This window comes from Poecile atricapillus, chromosome 1 (assembly GCF_030490865.1).
Source record: "Poecile atricapillus isolate bPoeAtr1 chromosome 1, bPoeAtr1.hap1, whole genome shotgun sequence".
Lineage (NCBI taxonomy): Eukaryota > Metazoa > Chordata > Aves > Passeriformes > Paridae > Poecile > Poecile atricapillus.
In genome coordinates, this window is record NC_081249.1 from 34,899,391 (window position 1) to 34,919,156 (window position 19,766).

The 19,766-nt window shown below is 38.7% G+C and overlaps 1 protein-coding gene across 1 annotated transcript in view; it reads right to left on the minus strand.

The window, feature by feature from the left end:
- DHRSX (dehydrogenase/reductase X-linked) overlaps positions 1-19,766 on the minus strand; it is a 161,017-nt gene that overhangs the window by 53,555 nt on the left and 87,696 nt on the right. Inside the window, exon 4 of the mRNA XM_058837074.1 lies at positions 6,769-6,870. Within this exon, the coding sequence (XP_058693057.1) occupies positions 6,769-6,870 (102 nt within the window). The remainder of the gene's footprint in view (positions 1-6,768; positions 6,871-19,766) is intronic.

Sequence of the window (19,766 nt, forward strand, 5' to 3'; positions counted from 1 at the left end):
GGCTTCTGACTTGAAGCACAGGGGAATATTCCACGTGTCACAAAAGATGCAGCCACCACTGTCACAAAGGCAAGATCTTGTCTGCATTCAGTTCCACACTATGTGATAACAACACAGCCTTTATGAAAAACCTTGCCATGATTTTTGACATTAAAATAACTCCTAAGATGCTTGTCTTATTGTTGCTGGAAAAATATAAACTGTTTGATCTGGTATTACAAAATTAAATAAAGAAAAAGTCAGCCTAAGGCAAATACTTGGCATAGAAACTCTTAGCCCAAACACTAAAAGTTTGGCTAAGTAGAAAGGAACTGAAAACTGAGTAATGTCTACTGCTGGTGCTCCCAGACCCACCTATAATGTTCACAAGGGAGAAGTGTATTAGCTGTGCCAAAGAAGATAAAGTGGTGTGTCTTTCTGGAAAAAAAAAAAAAACAAGTTCTTATTTTCTCACTAGGTTAAAGTGAAGAAAAGGAAAAAATGCAGACAATCCACATTCAAGGACTGTGAGAACAACCAAACCTTGGTAGGTACAGAACAAAACTGAACCAGCTGTAATACCTCCATAAGAACAGATTCATATTCTGAATCAATGTCACACGACTACACGTGAGCACAGCACTAGCTAGATCCTTGGAAAATGTGTCAGTTTAAAAAAGTAAATACATTCCATAACCAAGGTTCTGATTTTATGCTAAAATAAATCAGAGCATACCTAATTAGGTCTGGTTCAAAAAAATGCTTTGTCTCCTAAAAATATGCTCAGTAACTGTTTGGTTATTTGAGTTGGCACAATGGTGAGTCAGCCCACTCACAATCAGAAAATAGGAAAGTCAGTCACAGCTTTCTAATTCAATAGGATATTCTCTCAGAAGTAAAACATTTCCGTTTGCAATTTGTATAAAAAATACTTTTACCTAAAAGCTATGAAAGGATTAAGTAAAAATAAAACATGGCTCACTTCTGCCTTTTAGAAAAGCCAATGGCAAATGTTCCACACACTTAAGTAGAACCAGTTGGGTTTCCTAATCCATCAATGGCTGAATTTTGTATCTGTCTTCTCTTGATAAAACATTCACTTTCAAGACATAAAAGCAAATGGGTCAAAAAACCTGCAACATGTGGAGCCAGAGATATTTCCCCTTTCACAAAGTGTTTGATATCACAGACAGAGAAGAAAGCTTTGGAAATAATCACAAAGACAAAGATAATATCAAACAAAAGTCAGGATTTTCATGAATGAAACCCTTACAGTTTGAAAGCCAGAAGAGTCTAAGGTTACCCCTCTAACTTATTAGTTCTTCCAATAAAAAATAAACCTTTTATAGGAAATCTGACATCTTCTTGTAAGATACATAACATTCTGGCAGAATAAAGTGCTGTCCAAGTATAATGAAATCTCTAGCTGACGACTGCTGCTAAAAGTTCATATGGCAGATAAATGTTGGCATTGCACAGCCCTCATTTGCTCTGAATGAGCCAGGCTGGATACTGTCAGCAGTGTCATGGTGCTCTGACACATGTGCCCAGACAAGATGCTCCCAATACTCAAGGCACCTAATACCTGTGAAGAGCAGTGTGTGAGCAGCCAGACTCTCCACAGTCAGCTCTCTTAAAAGGTGATCTCTTCTGAAAAATCTGAGAAGATGGCACCTGTCATGCACTGAACTTTGTAAAAAAAAAAAAAAAAAGGCTCTGTGAGTTTCTTCTAATTTCTAACTTTAGAACAAATCAATACTGCATGTTAAGGTCCTTATGAATCTTTCAGTTTTTTCCTACCATACATGGAAGATACATTGAAAACCAGTCTCTCCACCACCTCAAATTAACTTTTTCAGGTAAAACCGTCTCCCAAAGGCCCAGCTCTTCCATGATATCTAGAACTTATCATCCATGACTTACAGGTAAAGGCTATTTGCTCTTCTGCTCATCCCCTTCTCTCTTTGTCCCTATCCCTCTATATCTTTTCCACCACAGCTTTGCTTGGGTATTCCTCTAATTTGTCTTTGAGGAAGGATAAACGTGATGTAAGCAAGACACTGGAAGAACTTTAATGAGTATCATATCCTGAGTTCACCACAGCTTTCCTGTGTGGCTGGAGGAGAAGCATTAATTTCAACGAAATCCAAGTTTCACTGGAGTAACAGCAACCCTCCTCACAAACTTTGCCTCAAGCTCTTCTGCAGTGAATTTCCACATCTCTGAGGTTTCTTTCCTTTTCATCAGAACAGTCAGTGTAGCCTGAAGCTTCTACGGGCAAGGGAGCTGGCTCTTACTTAATCCAGTGGGACAGGATCTTTCCAAAGATCCCACTGTGATAATTTCAAACAATTTAACTATTAGTGAATTCAACTTATAAATATAACCTGTGAATAGGTAAATATGTATAGAATTGTTTGCATTTGATACATGCCCTTGTTCCCAGCCCTCAAATTTCATTCCTCTTCTGAAGATCTGATCCTGCAAATAGTCAAACACAAGAATAATTTAATATATGATCAACCATGACAGCATCCATGGGACTATTCAAAGGACTCCTGGAAAAGGATTATGACTGACCTGCACATCTGAATTGTGTGTAGGTAACACCAGAAAATATATATATTTCATGTATTCAGCTACTGATACAGCTTTTAATGTGCTCTAGGAACTGAAGAGGTAAGCTTATACAGACTTATTCATTCTATCAAGAGACTGATAATTTCTCAGATGATCCACAAAGTACCAAATATGATCATCTGAATTAGCTAGCAGTTCAGAAGTATTGATTTTAAATTTGCTTAGACAGGCTTCAACCTGAAATATAATAACTGTAAACTGTCTGCAATAGGCTAATAATAGCCTGAAATCTCTTAAGTTGGCATTTCATTGTTAATGAGCTAGACAGTGCATTTTTGGCATCCAGAGTAATTCTGGTGTCACTAAATATCTTGTGATTTTTGTGTTGGCTCTATTGGTTTGAAGATCATTAAGTTCTGTAAACAACATACAAGCAAAAGCATTAACTACAATGTGCTGAGAAACAGTTCTAGCACCCAGAGAAAATTACTGCCTTCAAGGCCAGAAAAAACATCTCTGGCATGAAACTACTGGTCATAGAATTCTACAAAGTGTTTTAGTAGCTTTTTCAACCACAAGAAGACAGCAGACTTTCTAACGCATTTTAACAGCAATGCCATTTTTAGGAATGTATTAAATAATTAACACTAGTGTACATGCTGTAATTTGCTAAATGCTTTTCAGCTGTACAAAGACACAGTTCTTTCCAAAACAAAACTAAAAATTAGCACCCAGTTGCTAATTAGCAGACTAGAAGACACATTCTTCTGACCTTTTGTCAGATTAAGCTTTCTGCACTGCTTGTACTGCATCCCTCTTTTTGTGGCTCAGTTCAACCATTTAGCTTACTTCTTATTTTCTACAGAAAATGAATTTGTTTTCTATGTCATAGCATTTTTGTCCTTTTAGCACTAACACATTATATTAAAAAAAAAGTTTATATAATGCTCTATTTGCATTTTTAATATGTTTTGTTTATTTTAAAAACCAAGAGCTGAGCATGCACATTTCTGATGCAAAAAGCATAGTAATGGAAAAACAAGCCCTTATTTGTCAGCTGAAGTAATTCGTGCATTCAACCAATTTTTTCCCTTTAAATTAGAAATTAGAAAGTTAAATGTACATGCTAAAATAAGCTATAACAAAAAGAGGAGGTGACTAGTGCACTAATCTCCATTTAGTTGTATACCTAAACTTTCACATGATTATTGTGGGACCTGGATGTTTAGCTCTAGCAGAATACTTTGAAACCCAGGATTTTAGTATTAATTTTATTTCCAACTAAATCCTTGTGGTAGATAAGGGAGAGAGAGAGGAAATGATAAAGAGACATTTTTTCAAAAAAATCACCACTGACCTTAAAAACTGCTGAATCTCATAACAATCTTAGGTTAGACATGTAGTATTGATTATTTATTTAGTAAAGTAATTCACATGAAACCCCTTGTCTTTAATAATATTTCAATGTTAATTTCATAGCTTGCATTCTTGTAGAATGCTGGAACTTTTCTCAAGTCATCTTCAAACGTTTGGCTTTTTGACAGGTTTGCACAAGTCCTCAATGAATACCTTCACATAAATATGGGACACACATTCATAGAGATAATATGTGGAAAATTCACTAATATATACACAAGATTATATCAATCAATTTAAAATATTTGGATTTAAGCAATTAAATAATTCTAGTATGTAGTGCAAAAATTTCAGTGTAACAGTTCTTACATTTTTACACTAAATGTAACAGAGGACTACAGCCCTGATAATAAAATGCTTGGTCCTATGAAGACAGAAATAAAAAATGTTACTAGCTTGGTGATAGTTTGATTCAGAACCTCATGGGATGCATACAAAGTCTGATTTTCAAAACCTATGGGAAAGGCAACTGTGATGAGGCTTTTGAGAGAGTAGTGCTTCCAGCTCTGCAGTCCATGATGGATTGAATCACCCTCAGTGCATTGAGACTACATATATATATATATATATATATATATATATATATATATATATATATATATATATACAGAAATATATTTATATATATGTGTAAGGCAGGAAGAGGAAGGGAAAGGGAAAAAGAAAAGTCAACCAGATAGCCCAACCCAAGACAGTCAGCACTTGTCTTGACTGTTCTCAGTACTGGTGGTTTTTGCATCAGGCCATTTCTTCTCTGTTAGGTATGTTTGTTTTTCTCTTATGTAGCAAGGAAACATTTGGGCTTTCACAATAGAACAAAAGTTACTAGTGAAAGTGGGCTTTCACTAGTTACAAAACTAAATGCTACAGATTATTTACAACAGCAAATAAAAAAGACCATAAAAAAAAATAAAGTGGGAAAGAGCATTTAGAAGTCGAGTCATTGCCTGACAATGGCCAGAGACTCACCTAATTCTATGGGATTCTTTACCTGTGCTTTGAATGTGATTCTGTTAAGGCCAAAAAATTACTTGAACCATTCATTTCATTGTAGATTCTAAAAGGATTTTCTCAAACAACAGATTTCTCTTGCCAACTGTATTTGGTAAAAAAAGTATGAGTGAAATCAAATGGTTTTCTAGCAAGTCACAAATACATAGACTGAATCAGGCAAATTTTAGTCTCAAGCTCCTTTCTTAAAAGAAGTTTTGGGCTTATACTCTTTGGTCTTGTAACATATTAGGAACATTAGGAGAACCATTTTCATACAATTTTGTTTCTTGGATAAGAAAACACATTTAATTTTCATCCAACCCAATTCAGCAGCAGCTAGGGCAGAAAAAAAATCCTATATTCCACAGGGCTTCCCAGTTGCTTCAGCCTCATCATTTTTCCCCCGACTGTCCTCCAAGCCCCTGATGACAATGCTGGCTCTGCTCATGCTGAAAACTAGTGCAGGGCAGGGGATGCCTGATGGGTACATAGAATTAAAAATCCCTTTTCACATAAAATGCTGTTTTTTCAAATAGTGTTGTTCCCATCTGTGTAACAGTTTTTACTCTGTATGTTTAAAAGTAAGTCTGGAAAGATTTTGTAACTAGGCTTAAATATCCACTAATTAACTATAAATATGACTAGGCGTAAATACCCACCTCTAATTATTGCACGATTAAAATAATAATGGTAGGCTTCTTTCTCTAATCAAAGAAAAATGAACTCTTAACTGAACGTTTCACAAATGTTTCATATCAATCAGCAAATAAAAAACACTTGAATTTTTATTGCCGTATTTACTTGTGTTACTGAGAGCTCTTTACAGCATCCATGATTATAACAAACCCTTTTATTTACAGCATGCTTGCTCTCACTAGGATTGAAGTGTGCACAGAAAAACAAAAAATGTTCTCTGGGATGTCTTAATAAAAACATATGTAAGTAGTTGGGAAAACAAAAACAGCAGCATATAACAGCAGCAAACTTCTAAAAGAAGCCTAAATTGATGCTGGCGGGTTTTTCCCCTAGTTAAATAGACTGGTGAAAATTCCCCTTTAGGACAGTGCATGCAGAGCATGCATGGTTTCTGGAAGTACGGGCTGGCTTCCAAAACTACTGTGGCTATAACACAAAATTAGATAGTGAGTATGTGAAGAACAAAGGCTAAAATCCCTAAGAATAATGAGATTTATTTGATAATTGTATGAATGCAAGATAAATATTGTCTTTTTAACTTGTGCTCTGACCACTGAGAATGCAGTTTTATGAACAGCTTTCCAGTCGCACCTGGATCTATGCATTGACTTCTCTGAGATTGCTGGAAAATTTGCCAGATTATATTTCAAGTGTATTAGACCCCCATCCCAGCTCATCAGCCACCAGCAGTAAACAAGTGTTTATATGGGGAAAAACATAAGGGGAGAGAAAGTAAATAGAGGTGAAAAGATAGATTTTCTACCAGCATAAAGTACAGCTTCTCTTTCCTTTCTTATTTTTCTTAGAGATGCTCAGATTCTTATATAATTGCATTATTTTTAGTGCTGGAGAGCTAAAAAATCACAGCAAAGGAACCAGACTTGCAACAATATCAGCAGGTGTGGTACTGAAGTGTTCAGATTGCTCACCTGACAATCTCTCAAAAAAATGCAATTTAACTCTAGAAAGACATACCAGTTAATGGAGCCTTGTGGTAACCTGCTGTATGGTTCAGATAATCTATTTGAAATGTGAAGTGATAGACGAGACCTCCATTTATCACATCTTCCTCTGCAGATATGTGAAGAAAAAAACAGAACTCACCATTATTCACCAGGACATGGAGTGGACAATTCTTTGCTCTAAACTGCTGCACAAATTGCCGTATAGACTTCATGGAAGCCAAATCACAGTATAAAAACTCCACTGGAAGAGAAGAGGAAATAAAAACAAAGAAAGTCAATTACAGTGATATAAAACCACATAGACATCAGCAAGGACTCCTGTGATAACATCACTAGTAAATTAAAAGTTTTAAAAAGAAAATGGGCTTTTCAAAATGATGGGTGAAGCTGGTCTCAGGTTCTTTCTTTGTCCTTCCTCCCTTCATTTCTATTCTTAAACTATTGATTCTTCATGGAGTGAATATGGGGAAAGTGGCTGTCAGGAGGTGAAGGAGGGCATCAAACGAAGCAAACATGGGTTTTACCCTACTTTTCTTACTACTGCTACCATTCAGGATGAGGAGCTACAGTGCTGCAGCACTGAGATGATCAGGACATGGCAGCTGGAAATCAAATGGGGAGAGCGCACATCAGACACTGCAAGGTTTCCCTGTGTTTCTGACGCAAATATGCTGCCCTTTGTTTTTTCCCAGACTATCTACTGAGTACCTGTGGTTGGAATAGTTTATAAAACAAGGCTTTATTGCCAGTTGGAGAGATGAGCAGCAGCACACCCTGAACATAGCAACTCTGCTGATCACTAAAAGGAAGTAGAGCATCTTAAGTAATGATGTGGACATTCAGGGACATTTGGTGTCCAGGTCACCTGGGAGCAACAACCAGACATGAAAATGCCGTTTAAATGTGGGTAAGAGTTGTGTTGACCCTTGGCTTTGGCAATGGCAGTGTGATTTGAGAGGAACATACTTCACATGAATATTGTGGGTGGCATCCTGCCTATGCTGCTGATGTCAGTCAAAGGGCAGGCTGGCAGGGGCAGGGGCAGGGGCCTGGTAATCTGACTGCACCAATGAGATTGCTCAAGGGGCAGGGTGTCAGTGTCTCAAAATGTATTTGATAACAGTATGTCTTTATTTCCATGAAAACACATATCAAACAAGCATCCTTTTGTCCAAAGCATTACTCAGCCATTGACCTGCACTAGAATGCTGCAAAATTAATTAGTCAAAATAAAAAATATTATTTCAATCCCCCAGCAGTTTTAAACACATCAGGTCTTAAAATTCTTCTGCTGCAGTTGTTCAGCCTTCACCCTGGACTCTCACAGCACTGCCTCATCAATTGCCTTGCTTTGCATGAAGCTCTGATCAGAGTTATGAAGTGAGAAGAAGCAGTGCCCCCTGCCAACAGCAGTAGCTGTCCCCACACAAACAGTCCAAATTCTTTACAAGCTCTGCAAAGGTGAAAAAGAAAGAAAATTATGACCTCGTCCAACTGTTTTAGCCTTTAAAAAAGTTTATATTGCATGCCAGGCTTTTGGTTTGTTTCAGCATTAGCTATGTTTTAAGGAAGAAAATGGGATGTTCTACCACAAATATTAGTCTCCCTTCTGGTTTCCTACTTGTCACTGTGGGAGCCCAAGTCAGCCACCTGTTCTCAACTCCACCCTGAAAAGATACCAGGGCTCTGAGGTGGATTTTCTTGAGCCTCCTCCATGATGTGAATTTTCCAAGGAAGAGCAAATGGTGTTTCAAATTGAGAAAGTCAAACAATACTGAGTGACTTTCTGTGACTAGGTCCATCAGAGAGAAAGGCAAAGGCTGTGCAAAGCATCTCCCTTTGATCGCTGTGTCCTTGCAGGGTGAGCCCTTACTGTCCTGTTTAGTTTCAATGAGCTCCCAGATTTCCCAACCTCTGCACAGATGCTCAGTCTCCAGGATGGTTTTGGGGTTTCAGAGGCTCACCATGTTTTCCCCCCTCCCTGCTGCCCTCCCTCCTTCTGCTCCACAGGAAGGAGCAGCCAGCACCTTCCTTGCACATGGGTTCCCCCCCTCTTATGAAAGAATCAGCCTTTGAAAGATGGAGAAATTAAAGAGATACAGTTCTTCAAAAATGTCTTTCTGATCGGAGGATTAAACTATTGGATAAATAGGCTCCAGTGCAGGCTGTAGTAAGAGACCTTTCCTCTTACTCTCTTCCCTGGTCCATCAGGGATGTTCATCCTGCCCCTACCAAGACTCTGAGCTATACTGCCTCTTTATAGTGTGTCAGTAGTGTAACAGATTAGGAAGGCCTGCAGGAACAACAACAAGATAAATAAAAGAAAGATATTCACAACTGTTATTTAATTCCTTTACAGGAGAACAGTTTCTTTAGTTCCCTTAGTATGAGGCATTAATAATCCTTATATATATTTGTAACTTAGACTGTATTAGTCCTCTGAAATTGTCTTAGTGAATGTATATAAATTTTTCAGTGATCTTTTCCATTAATAAAAAACAAACAAACAAATAAACAAGAATGCTTAGATTCCAGTTATGAGAGAGTGTAATAGATAGTGTCCAGATACAAGATAGTGTAAATACATTTTTTCAAAGTAACTCTAAAGTTATACCATTTCAACAACACTGTCCCATGAATAGAAGTTGAAAATTTCTTGATCTCTCTGCAGACCTTTAGGTGCTCAGCAATTTTCTTTAATTTCATTGAAGCCCTGCACATGGAGATGGTAAGGAAATGTAGAAGTTATTAACTTCTGTGAATGAAGAGAGCTTCTCAGGCTATTCCTCCTGTGGCCTAGCCATTGTATAAAACCACAAGAATGGCACTGTAATTCCTCAGATATCCAAAACCTGATCATAATAAGTTATTAATAATTTGTGCAACAATGAGTGGAGTGAAGACCTAGATGAAGCTTTATGCTGACTCTGCTGTTGTTCTACATCATTAGGCAGCCCATCAAGGAAAGAGATTAGGGAAAGTATGATCTGCTTCTTAGGAGGAAACTCCTCCAATGGAGGAGTCACTTTCAATAAAGAAATATTTATCTTGGTACAGGAGGCATTAGGCCTTCATTACCTGTGGTATTTTGTGGCACGGTGCAGGCTCCAGCCCCTTGTTCATCACCAGTACGGACTCTGACAACGTTATTAACTCTATTGCCGCTACATATGCAAGAAAAGCAGACATCCACTGAGGACATCCACTAAACTAAATTTTAATCTCTTCCCTTATCTGACCTTGCATTGCCAGCAAGAATGGTGGTTAGATAAAGCTTGCCAAGAGAGTGATTTTTAGCCTGACCAACGCAGTCTCATTCTTCCCCATAATTAACTTTTTGTTGCAGCATCTTATCTCCCCTCCCTTAATTTTTCAGTTCTGCACAACAAATGCTGTCCTTCATTATGACTGTTCAGTGCCCATACTAATGGCACACTAGGCCAAGGCTGTCATTACCAAACTTATTTACTTGCTTACTTGGAAAGCCTGTCACTATATTCAGTATTTGTAAAGCACTTGCCATCAAAAGGTCAGAACATGATTCGGAAAGGAAAACAAACAAATATATCAACCCCCAAACTTTTCTTTCTGCTCACAGGGCAGAAACATTAACAGCCAGAGTCCCTGTTGGTGCTTATTCATGCGTGGCAGCTCTTTGCTGGGGAGGTGGATTCGCTGGTGCCTCTCCCCTCTAGAAACTGTGCCAAAATGTGACTCCAAGTCATGTGCTGACTCAGAGGCAGGGCCTTGAGCAGAAACTGAGCTTCTTCTTTGTCCCATGGTGATTTCTTAAATCAGTGTACTGAAGAATTACAAGTTAGAAGCTAAGAAAAATGATAAGTTTTTAGAATATTTTGAAGCATGCACAAATATACTAAGCATGACAATTTTTTAGATGCCTTAGTTAGTAAAGACCAGTGTTTAATAATGTGAGCAAATTACCAAACTGGATTGTGAACTTAGACTGTAACTTGAATTACTTCATGGAAACAAGAATGGCAATGTGTTCCCATATAGGATAGGTATGAACAAAAAGAAGATGTTCATTAACAGCAAGAAAATTGTAACATGCCAAAATTCTTGTCTTTTACCACAATAGCAGCCTTTCTGTTTTAGAGTTTAATAATCTAATAAGTTTTCAAAAATACTTAGTTCTTTTCATTTTCTATATGCTATTAAGTACAAAAATGGAGAGTAGAAGCTACATACAGAATAAGCTCATACAGAATATCTGCAGCTAATGCTACTGAAGTATTCAAATTTCAAACTCTACCCCAATTTATCTCCCCTTTTCCTGTGTTACTTGCTTTCAGGTACTTCTATAGTGACAGACATGCCCGTATTTCTTTCTTCAACTGGATGTGTCCCGTGTTCTTATCTAAATAGTTTTTCCAATGAAAGCAATACATCCATAACTGTCAGACACTGGCTAAAATTTTCACTTTTAAAAATATTTTTCTATTATTTTATTTTAATTTGATGGCTCAGTTATCAGAGAGTTATTAGCTTTTGAAATACAGAAGGAGCAAAATTTCCCAAAAGACAGCCAGTTACATATGCTATTAACCACATATTAATAGATATGTATATGATGGTGCTACAGTTGCTGCTTTCCTTAATTGCTTTCTTTCAAACATGTATCTGCCTGATGCAGCAACTTTTCAGCCACAGGGAAGTCAGCACAATGTTTTCTGGGTGCACCTCATGAGGCCCATACAGACCCCACAAAGCCACGCTGGCTGCCATGTGTCACATGGCTGAGCACATGCACTGTGCAGTGCCTGCTCCTGCATTTTACACCTTCTGCTTGCTTGGCCATGGCAACTAAAATGAGAGAGCCTGAATGACTGGCATCTGATAGCTTCTGACACCCTGAGACACATCTGAGAGCTTTCTGACACCCTGAGCCCCACAAAATCCAGGAGGAGTCCCAGCATTAGGAGAGCCTGAGACGGCCCCTAAGATCTCACACTCCCCTGAGCTTCACCATTTCTGTCTGCCTGCTTCTTCACACTATTACCACACCTTTCTTCACATTCAGAGTTCCCCTCCTTTGCTTTCCACACCAGCACAGTTAACTGTGACTGCACATTTCCTCTGTGTCTGTATCACAGGGCATAAAAAGCATGAAATGAAAATTTCAGTCTGGTATGAAAGGAAAATTCAGAAGCAAAAAAGAATGGACAGATATTTCAGTGAATGATCAGGGATTGTAACTTCTGAGATGCTTACTGATCATCTGAACACAGGAAAATGCAATGTTTTGATTCCCTCAAGGACTACACCACTTAGGCTTGGTTAGATCAGATTAAGATGGCATAAGGCCACCTACCAAGTACCACTTTTTATGCATTCAGCTCTAATTCACCACGTTGAAATTTTTATGGACAGCTATAGGTCTGCTTCAGCAGAAATCATAAGTCAAAGGCTTCTTGCTTTTAGTACTTCTGCCACAGCAGTTTTCTATTATTTTCAAAGCCTTTGTGTTAAGAACACATGCAGGGGATGCATTCTAAGGAAAGCTGCAAGTCTGCCCAGAACTGCAGGGAGCTGAGGACTATCGAAAGCATTGCTTTGCCTGTTCCTACTTGCCACCCATCTATCCAGTGTCTGAAGATAGAAGAAAGAGTTACCTCTTCAGCAAGGAATAAGGGATGCTTCCTAGACAAGATAATAAAAAATGGTGTTCAGTAGTCAGGTATTCATGTCCAAAAAAGCATCTCCCAGGTACATTGCATTCTGGTTTTTGTATCTCCACAGTGGGGTTATGCTCTGGCATCTGCACAGCAGCAAGAAGAAATGCTGTCCTGCTCACAAACAACTGATCATGATTCTGAGAATCTGGACAGTGCCATGGAGATGTTTATGAGAAAGGACCCTTGATGAGTCAAAAACCTACTATCTGCTAGATGCTGCACTGCAGACCTAGGGAAGATTTGTCCGAAAGGTGACACATGAAAATGAAGTGGAGAAAACCTCAGGAAAGAAAGAGCTGGGAAGAGAAGATATAAAGCAGTACTGACTGGAGTCTAGTCGCATTTTTTCATCACGCTTTCCTTGCTGCGAGTGGAAAATACAAAAGCAGTTCTACACTGCTAACACAAACTTGTGGTTTCACATTCTGCCAGCTGGATATGTGCAGCAGCACAAAAAGTCCCCATCTACAAAACACAACTCCCATTAACAGAATTTTCCTACATTGTCTGGGACTCACACAAGGGCTGTGATGCAAGTTCTGCTCAGACAGGCATGATGACAGAACACTGCATGCTATTCAGGACCAAAAAATGCTTAATTTAAAAGGACTTCTCAGTAAACAAAACCAAACAAAATCCTTCAGGTGAGTAAGGCACATACCAACCAACTGCATATAGAGCACAACAAGAGATAGCCAACATAAATGCATCAAGCACAGTGTCTCCTGATTATGCCATGCTCCTGCCTTCACGCACTTGATGATTTCTCTGGCCTCTACACCACAAGAACTATATAATCTCCTCCATTCTGCCTTAGAAACCAAGATTCACAGAGATAAAGCATTAACACACAGAAAATCCTAGTATGTGCAATCCTACCCATGGCACTGATTGATGCTTAATTCCAGTTGTGGTTATGGTGATAATTTCCAGAATTTTGGATTCTACTCCTTCAAATTATTATAAACATGTGACCTTGGAGCAATGCTTGCTGGGCATTTTATAAGTTCTCCCCAGTATTATTCTCTGTCTTTTATTAGCCTGAATAATTCTGTGGCCCTTTATCAGACCACTTATCTTTCACAGACTTTTAACAGAAATAATAAAGCATGGGTAACTCTAGAGCAGATTTACTGTTCAAGCTGATGCTTGTGATATACCACTGAAGAAGAAGTCAAATAGAAGACATCCATCTGGCAAAGTGTGTGAGTGCAGTGGCACAGATCAAAATAGTGAGCATATTTAAAGATATACCACTTGAGAATTTTTTATATTAAAAGATATACTCACAATTTAAGGCAGCTTAGTTTGTCTGCAGCCTTTCAGCAGGCAAGCAAGAGCACCTAAATTCAGCTGCTTCTTCTCTGAGTCATCCATTCTAGCACCTCTAACTTTAAAGGCAGTATAAAGAGATTGACTTCCTGTGCCTAATGTCAGCCTTTGTAAACAGCCTCCATGTGTCATCTGGACGGTTCAGGGAAACAAGAGGTCTACATCAGTGTTACAACGTAAAGAGAAATCACATTAGGCAAATATTAGAAATTAATGTTGTGGGGTTTTTTTGCTGCTTCATGAAAGTGGCACTTTGTGGTGCCATTTCTTAAACACAGATAGTTAGTACAATTTACGCCATTGTACTAAGAGAAATAGGTAAAAACATCTTCAGCTGGAAGCTGTTTTGTTTCTCAGAGATGGAAGAATAAAATAAAAAAAGGAATTGGCTTTCAGAAACTGAACAGTCTGCCTTCTCAGTTTCCACAAGAGAAGTCTGTGGCCTAGTACAGTGATCCTTTAATTTGTTACATTCAAGAAACACCCCAGTATCTCTTGTGTACTGGTTAATCAAAATGGACAAGGAAAAGAACCATGTTCTTTTAAGAAAAAGAACAATGGTCCAGTTCCATCACTACCAGCAGCTCCCATTACTGCTGAAATGTCAGCTCATCACAGGAGAGACCCCTGAACAGCTCTACAAAACACATTGCCAGAGTACTGGGACCTAACAGCAGTACAGAAGGGAGGGAGTCCATCTAATGCAACACAAATGCCCAAGTGTGACTCTGCTGGTTGCAATGCCAGGTGGGATGTAATTTAGATATGTTATCTTTTTAGCACAGTTCACACAGGCATGGCATGCCCTGGGTTTTCCAAACATGCAAGCAGCGCCTTACTGTATATTATCTGACATTTTCTGTTCAGTGTGGACAGAGCTTGAGAAGAAATAAACAACCATCAGCTTGTCAAATAAAGTAACCTTGGGAGGTGACGGCAGCAGTGGGATCTACAACTAGCTCTCAGGGTGGAAAGATTATCTCAGCTTCACGTGGGTAAAATTTCCTCGAGATTATTCACTGGGGAGGCTTAGCTTTTTAAGAATAGCAAATATACAATAATAGATACACATAGAATTTCCTCACATGCTTTCTCCTCATGAGTCCAGGTGTTCCTTATCCGTGTTTCTTACTGTAGAGGGACAAAGCCCTCTGATATCCTCCCCCATTGCTATGGGAAGGCTTTGTTTTCACCCCTCTGAAGAACTTTTTTGGGAACTCCTGTCACCCTTTTGAGTATCTGTGGTTGTGCCTCCACATAAGTTGAAAGGAAATATGACTTTGGCTCTTCATAGGACCATTTAGAGCCCTGTGAAGAAATGGGTGGGAAAATGCCATGGCCACATTAATTTCAGTCTGAGCCTGATATTCAGAAGAAAAAAAAAAAAAAAAAGGTTGCAGTAAAAATACTTTTCATATCTGTTTTGGATAACTGAGGAAGGCAGCCTTCCTCCTGTTAACAGCTAAGCATGCTTGCTTCCCTCTAGAAGGATTAAAACCAAAAGGACCTGCCCAGGTAAAATCCCTCTGCTTCATGGGGACAGAAGAGCTCACAACAAGCTTCTGAAGATTCATCATTTATGGACAGAAGAGAAGATGGCTTAGAATATCTTCTTTACTATTATTACCCTCATTGCAGGGGGATTGGACTGGACAATCTTTAAGAGTCCCTTCCAATCCAAACTATTCTATGATTCTGTATACTTTTTTGTATACTTTCTTTATACTGTATTTCCTCTTGCTCCCTGGTGAATAGATTTTTATATTAAATTTCATTGCTGTATTTTGTGAATTGTAGATATGGTTTTTTTTTTTTCTTCTCAGGTGACATTTACTCCTTGGAATGGCTTAACTCTACACTGTGACTTATATCTTATTTAAAACCTAAAAATTTATGGCACATATGCGATGCACACAACACAGCGTCCTCTATCGACACTTCTGTCGGGATTGAAACTCAAGTGAAGAGCCTCTTGGATGTAATAGAGAGTCAAACAGTTAATGAAGGTAAAAGTCACCAAGGCTTATACAAGATGACAAAAGGAGAATGCACTTCAGAGCAAGCTAGGAGCATGACTCTTCCTAGATATTATGCTGAGTCCTCAACTGATTTAAACTGGTATAGTTTTGCCAAGTATATGGAGCTGTCATTTGTTTCCAGTTTCTCAGCTCTGGATTTGCATATTCCCAATGCATCTTGGGTTGCAAAGCTTCAAAGTTAAAATATCAAATCACTTGCATGATTTGATGATCAAGGACACACACAGGCATATGAAAGAGAGATGGCAAAATTAATGCCAGAGACCTTTTGCTGGTAGTCTTCTCCTTCAGATTATTTTATTAGATGAGTATTCTGACTTAAACAAGCACTAGCACTCATCTTGAGCTGTTTCTGTCTCAACTTGCAGAACATTTTTCTGTATAGACAGCTTACTTTTCACAAGAAATTTAAATTCATTTATTTATTTATTCAATAAATTTCCTCCAAGCTAGCCAAACCCTACCAAATTCAATTCAGTTTCACATTAGATACTTTGCTCATATCTGTACACCCCTAAATCTTGCTTCCCACAGCCTCCCTAATTTATTTAACTTTTAGTGTGAAAGAAGCACTCATATTCCCAATGCATACGTTTTGGAGGGAGAATCAACATGAACTTCCATGAAAAAAAAGCTGTTCAGGAAGTGAGGGGTTTGCTAAAACTGGGCCTTAATTACAGACACTCATAGAGCCATAATGTTTGTAGAACTGACTTTTTGTTTTGGTTGCTACAATAACAGACCTCCAGATCCAGTAAGTCTGCTTTTGGACTGAAATGGCTTAGTGCTGATGATACCACAGTTCCCACAGTAGCCCAGGACTGAGCTGGGCCACTTGGTCTTTGCTGGTGCAGGTCTGTCTTCTGTCATGGATGTAATTGTCAAGAGATGTGAACTGACTTGTAACTTTCAGCCTTTTAAATTTTACCTGCCATTCTAGATTTAAGTATCAAATGTTTCAGTCAAAATTCTGAATGCAACCAGCAAGTCCTAGTCTGTCATGCAGGAGCTTCTTTCCATAAGCCAGTGTCAAGTATCTACTTGGAAATCTGAAATAAATCACTTCTAGTAGGACGTTTGTTCGTCTGCCTAGATATTTCATAGATAATATTAAATTTTGATTCCTGGCCAGACTTTAATACTGGAGAATCATGATTTGATGGCAAAACAGATCTCCAATTGGCTACATTTCCTGAAAAGAGCATGTATTTTCTGAGAATATTTGCTTACCTTTTCAAACCCACAAAAATAAAAACCTCTGGTGTGAAGAAGCATGTTTGTAATAAGCTTCGGTATTACCGCAAAAACACCTCAGCAAATATTCTGCTTCACACCCTCTGAGGTAACAGAGAGGCTGATAATGTCTCTGCTTTGTAGTACTTCAAGGATAGAAACCTTGCAGGTTAAAAACAAAATAAAATAGAAAAGGGAATAATATTTCCAAGCTTCAGGCAAAAACAATTTTAAGTTGTCCAATATACAACATCTAGACATGCGAACTATCCATAAAACATACTTTGACAAAGACTACCTTCCTTTTCCCCAGAGGTTTTCTGCTTTTCACTCTCATGTCAGTCCTAGTGCTCATGAGGCAAGCTTGAGGGGCTCTCAGAACCAATTTTTTTTTTTTCTTTTTTTTTTCTCTTTGGAGATATTCTTTGCATGGATAATCAAGTCACTGCTCGCCTGTGGCAGCAGAGGTAGCAAATGTGGCAGAGAGGAGGCAACAGGAGCATGTAGCAGGGGTGGAGGAACTGCAAAAGGCCAGGGCTACCTCTTCAGATTTAGGGCCAGGTTAATCACAGCTCACCTGGTTTCACCCAGTGCTGTGGCTGCTCTCCCCTCACATCCTTGCCCCACTTCATTCTACCCACACAGGTCTGCTGGTGCAACTGCTTCTCCTGGTTCATGCCAGCCTATACCTGCAATGTTACCTGGGTTATGGTGAGGGAATATCAATAACCTTGCACACCAGTGCTGCCATCCTTTCCCACTCCTCCAAGAATCAAGATACATAGGCTTATTTTTTTCTTCTCTTCAGATCTGGCATGAGACTGTTTCTCTTTCATGCTTAAGCAAGCTTAGGTCTGTACAGGGCTTCTAAGATATGATTCATCTGACCTGTTTCACAAATCTAGTTTAAGATGAGATGAATCATGTCTTACAACTATTTATTCCTCTCCACAGAACGCAAAAGGGGCTTGGGGACACTGACTCAGATTAAAATCTCTGCATCATGAACCTCAAAAGTTAGGTGATTTGAATCCTAATGTTCAGTTTCAGCTACTAATGAACAAACAGAAAAGACATGAAAAAAATCAGAGAACTGTGCAGATGACTCAGTGTTATTCACCACACTCAAGATTTGGGAAAAAAACAGAGTGAGAACTTCCAGAAGAATCTTGCCAAAGGCTCATAGATAGCTGTAACAAAGAAAATTCGTGCTGGAAAAAGATGAGAAGTCTTGCAGGGAGTGTTTAAATTCTCCCTTATAGTGAATGTCTCTGAAATAACTGTGACTTCTCAACAGAATATTTGAGATACTGTTGCACACTCTAATTGACAAACACATCCCGAGAGTCAAAGATGGTAAAGATAATTGTCGTGGCTGGTTTTGGTGAAACTGTGTGTACATGCATGTAACTGAGACTGAGCTCAAGCAAACTGCAAGACATCATAATTTTTGTAGTAATGACACTGGCTATGCATCCCAGGTGAGAACTGGCAGCTTTGCTGCTACTCTATAAATCACACACCTCTCACAGCTACTAATCTGCCGCAGAGATCTTTCAGGCTAGCAAAGTGACAGGAAAAAGAAGTGTAGAAGAATAAAATGCTAAGAATAGAAACAGTCTCTTGATTGCTGCTTCACAGGCTGCCCTGTACATGGATTCCACCTCCTTTCTCTTTTTACAAAGAGGTTTTTCTTATTATTTTTAGGATATAAAAAAGGCTTTGTTTTTTTGTTTTTTTGTTTTTTTCTTTGAGATGGATTCATCTTTAGGAAACTTCAGATCTCTCCCCTCACCCCATCCTGTTTTGTTGCTTTGTTACTCTTCTCATCCTACCTCCACTGCTGGTCCTCCAGAACTTTTAACATGATCACTCTAATGTGGTGTTCCTAGTCAGTGATGGGGCTTTAAAGCAATCATCTTTCATAGCACTTCACTGTTAATGCTGAGCTGGAATTTCAGACAATGTCAGCCAGAGCCACTGAGCAAGGAGCCACAGGGTTCTTCTCCTCCATCTCAATATTCAGTGCTTTTGGTATTTTCATTCTTCTTGAAGGCAAGCTGGCTTTTGGACATCTCTATAATTCTTGCCTTAAGAATATGCATCCTGTCTATCATTCTGTATTGGCTCTTGCTGATAAGTATTTTCATTAGATGTTTTGTGAAAATTCTTCCTTTTGTTAGGAAAAAATAACCCTAGGAAGGCTATGTACAGCTGGAAAAGGTACACTCATTTGGGAAATATTTAGGGAAGAAAAAGATACTTTTAACTGCCCATAACCCCCTTTTTTCAAGAAAAGCAAAGCAAATTATCTTTTCTAAAGGTACATCTTGGGAAAGGTGATCCACCAAGATGATTGGTTCACACCAGGTGAACAAAAAGAGGATATTTAAGTATTTCTCCTACTCAAAAATACAACTTGTGCACGACAGTCTTTTCCCACTGCCTTTATACTAGCTGTAGGGAAAGAACTACCTGCACAGGTAAGTCTTTGCATTGCCATTCAGTCTCTGGACTTTATGGAGATACTTCATTAGCTAAACTAATTTTTAAAAGATGTTGGTGAGATAGTCTCCAGATGTGAATTTTTCAACTGCTGAAGGGAGAGGAAGTATGGACCAACGTGTCAGTGTACTACAGTGAAGGCAGCCAAGCTTGCTGAATTGGTGAAAAGAGATGTACAGCAGAATTAAACACATAAGAATTGCATGAATCTATTTCTTTGCACACCTGCTCTCTCCTTAGCAGGGAGGAGACCAGCATCAGAATGGTCTGTCTTTTAAAAGGCAAAAGTCACAGCACTGTTTTTTCCTATGGTGCACACTCTTCAGGGAAAA